General features: G+C 39.7%; 1 protein-coding gene across 1 annotated transcript in view; it reads right to left on the bottom strand.

Moving 5' to 3' along the window:
- The window catches only part of acot8 (acyl-CoA thioesterase 8), an 11,397-nt gene extending 6,926 nt beyond the window's left edge, over window positions 1-4,471 (bottom strand). Inside the window, exons 1-3 of the mRNA XM_038289033.1 lie at window positions 4,255-4,471; window positions 2,428-2,564; window positions 2,044-2,269 (exon numbers count right to left, since the gene is read on the bottom strand). Coding sequence (XP_038144961.1) covers window positions 2,044-2,269; window positions 2,428-2,564; window positions 4,255-4,436 — 545 coding nt within the window. The 5' untranslated portion in view covers window positions 4,437-4,471. The remainder of the gene's footprint in view (window positions 1-2,043; window positions 2,270-2,427; window positions 2,565-4,254) is intronic.
- Window positions 4,472-5,084: the final 613 nt, after the last annotated feature.

The following is a 5,084-nucleotide window of genomic DNA, read 5'->3' on the forward strand; positions in this document are numbered from 1 at the left end:
ACTTGAGCTAGTATTGACGCATCTCTCAGAAAACGGGTCTTCATGAAAAATATCTGCATCTATTCCACTGAACACTTAGTTCTCTGTACCCAGGTCTGTCCTAAAATGTGTTGGAGCTCGGCTCTTGTTTTTCACTTCATCAACAAAGTACGCAGCTATAACCCTGGGATTACTACTTGTGGAGTAAGCATGCAGCCATATGACCACACACAAAAATCCACCAACAGCTGCATTAATACTGATTCAGTATGGTTTTAGTTTTTCATATGAAGGACATGCCAATTCTAAGGACTTACTGCGCAATGTGTACAAAACTAATTCCATCCACATTGAGGGAACCCAGTATTTCCCAGAGTCGCACACCTAAAAGGAAATAAAAGCATATTAAATCTGACAACCCACTCATTGTTTACGTTTCATGTAGCGTAGCTCGACAATAAATGTCCTTCATGATCTCCTAAATATAACATAATAATATAATTATGAGATCTCATCTCGTAATTATGAGAAAATATCTTTTTTTTTCTTTGATGAATGCAATACGCTTCCGTATTAGCCTAATGCATACATACGGATATTTGATTAGTATAATTCAAGTTGTAAAAAGCCAGAGAGGAGGCCTTAAAGAGAAGCGTATGACCTTTGACCTATACAGTAAGACCTTGTGGTCCAGTGGATTAAAATTAACAAACAGGTGCTCTACTGGGCTACAGAGAACCGCTTCAATCTGGACTTTTCTAAGCAAAATAAATCACTGTTTAAGGTTCCAAAATGTTGTACTTTTGATCTACAAAGCGTTTAACTAAAGCATGACAAAAATAATAAAAAGTCAATCACACCATTAAAAACAGTTTCATCTACTGAAATATTTTCACCATTTATTTTTACATCCCAGGTAGACAGTTTTCCCCACGGAAATGATTAACTTTTTGTGAATCGCTTTGCTGTGGTTCTTTTAATGGACTTTGTAATGTCAGTATAAATACTCTGCTGAGCTCTGGTAGGTACGCTAACAGAAGCCTAACAATCAGCATCCTGCCATTTCCACAAACATTGTGCTTTACTTAAAACAACACTTTGGCTTTTTGTTTGCCCTACTACAGCCAACCAGCTTATTCCACTGTTAAGGCATCCTTTGAAAAATTCCTAAATTCGGATTGTTATTTGGATCATGATTAAAATTGAATGGATTTCATGTTGGGCTAAAGACACACCTGTGGTTAGAACTTTGTGACGATCCTTTTATAATCAGGTGAACAAACACTAACAAAAACATTACCTCCTTAGTGGAGGTAATAATCAGATAATCCCTAGAGGCAGATGTTTCAATGTATAAAAAAACTAAGCTTGAAATGTTACAAATGCATTGCATTTATCAAGGAACCTGCAGAACATTTTATTTGTGTTGTCCCCATTGGTTCTAAGAAAGAAAAACATGTGAATCAACTATTCAAAGTAACCCAGCCGTTACCTGAGATTAGAGATGTCCTGATCCAGGTTTTTGCACTTCCGATCCGATACCGATATTGTTTTTGGACTTCCGATCCGATACCGATACTTGCCGATACCAGCCTATCCGAGCATGTATTTAAGTTTAAGTTAAAGTATTTAGCCTTAGTTGTAAGACTCATGTTGAAAAGGGTTTTAGTACTCTTGGTAACATCTAGCCAGCTAAATTAGGTGAGATTGAATAAAACACAATGCTTGGTAACAACAAACTTTCCTGTTTATTAAGAGATAAACACAAACTAGACAAAATTATGAATAGCAATCTGAAATTGCACAGTGAACAGTAAAACCGTAAACAGTTAAAGGTGCAAGTATTACTGTAAGTTTTAATAAAAATGCAAAACAGGGAAACACTGGCGCAAAATAGTGGAATGGATCGTTTCAATCGGCGAAACTGGAAAATACGGACCGGATTTTTTTTTTAAAACTGGATCGGCAGTCTGGATCGGCATTTTACATGCTTTGCCGATATGCATTTTTTTGCCAATATCGGCGTCCCGATCCGATACGTGGATCGGATCGGGACAAGCCTACCTGAGATACCGCTGGATGAGCTCCTCGACAGTCAGCAGGTCTTCAGGCTGAGGAACCACTGGCATGGGGAACTGGTGCTGCAGGGGGCTGGGCTGCAGCACTTGGAAGGAAGCCTGACAGATCAGTATCGGCTGTCCGTGCTGGATGGCTTTAACCGAACGGACTGTGAAGCTGCGCCCATCTCTAGTGCGGTCCACCTGGTAAAGCACTGGTACCTTAGGGTCCCCTGCAAAAAAAACAACAACAAAACACACATAAAAGTAATACGAAAACATAAAAAATGGCTTTTCTTCCTAGTGATGGTCCTACTTTTAAATAAACAGTTAATGTTGAAACCTTACGCACCCTAAATGAAATGCTTCTGATGCCACAAGGTTGTCTTACCTGCTCTAACGAAGTAGCAGTGGAGGGAGTGAGCATAGAGATTATCACCAACAGATTTGGCTGCAGCCACAAGAGCCTGACCGATGATCTGACCCCCAAATAGGCGCTGAGTGCGTGGCACCCAGTGATGCGTTCCCCTGAGGAAGACAGACAAAGAGGGGGATCAAATGTAACGCTGCCAACTAGCAGTGCAGCTGGTTGACACTGCTGATGTCAAACCCTCCAGCTCAGACATCATGTTTACTGCCTGCAAGTATGATCATTCTCAGCTGTTTTTAGCAACACACCTATCCTTCAGTTTTGTGGCTGAGTGCGACCTGAGTATAATTTTCTTTTTAATTTTCTAAAATCTTTAGCTAGCAGCATTCATAACATTATTTTCTCACCTTGCTGGTATTATCTTGTACTAGGATCATTGATTACATTAGAAGGAAGTCTTTTTACCCCATGAAACCCACTAAACAACTTTGTAAAAGGCTGCTACCTTGTTCAGTTCATAAAAGATTAAACCTCTGCAGACAAAAAGCAGACTCCTCCATCAACTTCCCATGCTGCTACCGCCAGAAGTTCTCTGATGATTCTGCCATAGTTGGCCTCATCACAGGTGGGGACGACTCAGAGTACAGACAGTGGACTCAGAACTTGCAGGGGAAACCAAGGAGCTAGTGGTGGACTTTCACAGAAGCAGATCCACCCCACTGACACCGTTGAACATCCAGGGAACGGACATTGAGATAGTGGACTCTTATGGCGTTTACCTGAATAACAAACTGAAATGGACTCACCAACACCAAGGCTCTGTATAAGAAAGGTCAGAGCAGACTCTTCCTGCTGAGGAGACTCAGTTCTTTTGGACTGCAGGAGGCGCTCTTAAAGACCTTCTATAACTCTATTGTGGCATTAGCCATCTTCTATGGAGCTTTCTGTTGGAGTGGCTTATCTGTAGCTGAGAGAAAATGTCTAAATAAGCTGATCAGGAAGGCCAGCTCTGTGATTGGATGCCCTCAGGACTCAGTGCAGTAGGTGGGAAACCAAAGGATACAAACTAATTTAACATCTCTGTTGGATAATGTTTCCCATCTCATGCATGGAGCTGTTGCAGAACTGGAGAGCTCCTTCAGTGATAGACAGCTGCACCCTAAATGCACCAGGGAGCGTTATCACAGATCCTTCCTCCCAGCACCTATAAGACACTATAACCAACACTGCTTCCAACAACCTCAATAAGTTTCTACATCCATGCTGATTTTTGCACAGTTTCTACCTTAGTCAGTTAAATAACATGCTGCTGTCATTTTGCACATCCCTGATGTTGAAGCTATTTTCCAATACTGTAAAAATGTCCATAGCTGTATATTGGTTATTTATTCTCCAGGTGCACAGTATTTATATTAATTAGACACTTTTATAAGTTTCACATTTGTGTGACCATTTTTTCTAGAATCTTTTTGCTACTGTAAACACAAGAATTCACTCAATGTGGGACAATAAATAGATTTTCTATTCTATTCTAAAACTGTCAATGTGGTTATTTTGTGTCTAATCATTCTGCACAGTGCAATCTTTAAAACATTTTTTCCCTTTTTTTGTCTTTTCTTTCATTGATATTTAAAATGTTAGATTAAAGGTTTGCAAAAAACTAATGTTATATAATTTTCCCAACCCGTTTATTGAGGTTTTCAGTCTGGCAATGAGACAGTCGCCTTCATTTTAGATCGGCCGACACCGGACACCGTTAATGTGTCATGTAGATATATTTTCTTTTAGTTTGTGGTCAATCGATCTTGAAAAAGCCTCCGTAAATATAAATGTTGTGGAGCTAGCTACCTGTAGAGGTCAATGTCCAGCTGCTCCAGGTTCAAAACACTGGTAACCAAGACGCTTCTGAGGTCCTGCGGACACTGAGCTGCTGAACTTTCTGAGCTTTCGTCCTCAGCGGAATTCTCTGACTCTAAAAAATCAGTTAATGGGTAAACTACATCACTTTCGTCCCATTTCCCTTCCGCCATGTTGCTTTACAACTTTCTCTTATTTGCTTTAAAGACCGGGGTGCCCTTCAGTTCTATTTGCTCTTTATCGCCCTCCAGTGGCTGAAAGAAACTTCTAGGAGGCTATTTTCTTTGCAAAAATCCAGTTTCTTCTACTTAATTTATAAACAGTCATTGGGCTGTTTAGCCATCCATCCTCCAGGCTGTTTAGCCAGCCATCCTCCAGGCTGGAGGATGGCTGGCTAAACAGCCCAATGACTGTTTATAAATTAAGTAGAAGAAACTGGATTTTTGCTCTGCTCCTCTTTTAATTATTAAAAAATACCTCAAGCTTTGTGAATGGTCTTTATAATAAAATAATAAACAATTTTTACGATTAAGTAGGATTTCTCTAGATGTGCAGATTGCCACTTCTCTTCAAATTGCTAGTGTGGTATACGGCTCTGATTTAAATCCGGGAGTCAGCTTTCTATAAATAATCATACCTCTTTTTAAGGAGAACTACATAGTCTGATACAATAAACAATGATGATGTAACACTGTCAACAATAGCATCAATTTAAAAAGAAAATTAATAAATTGTAGTCGTCAGCAGGGTTTTTCTGCCACACTTAAGAAATGAATTGAGGGACATACATTTTTATATATGTTCCAGCATCGTCTTATGAT

This window comes from Cyprinodon tularosa, unplaced genomic scaffold (genome assembly GCF_016077235.1).
Source record: "Cyprinodon tularosa strain WSP-4 unplaced genomic scaffold, ASM1607723v1 ctg261, whole genome shotgun sequence".
Classification (NCBI taxonomy): domain Eukaryota; kingdom Metazoa; phylum Chordata; class Actinopteri; order Cyprinodontiformes; family Cyprinodontidae; genus Cyprinodon; species Cyprinodon tularosa.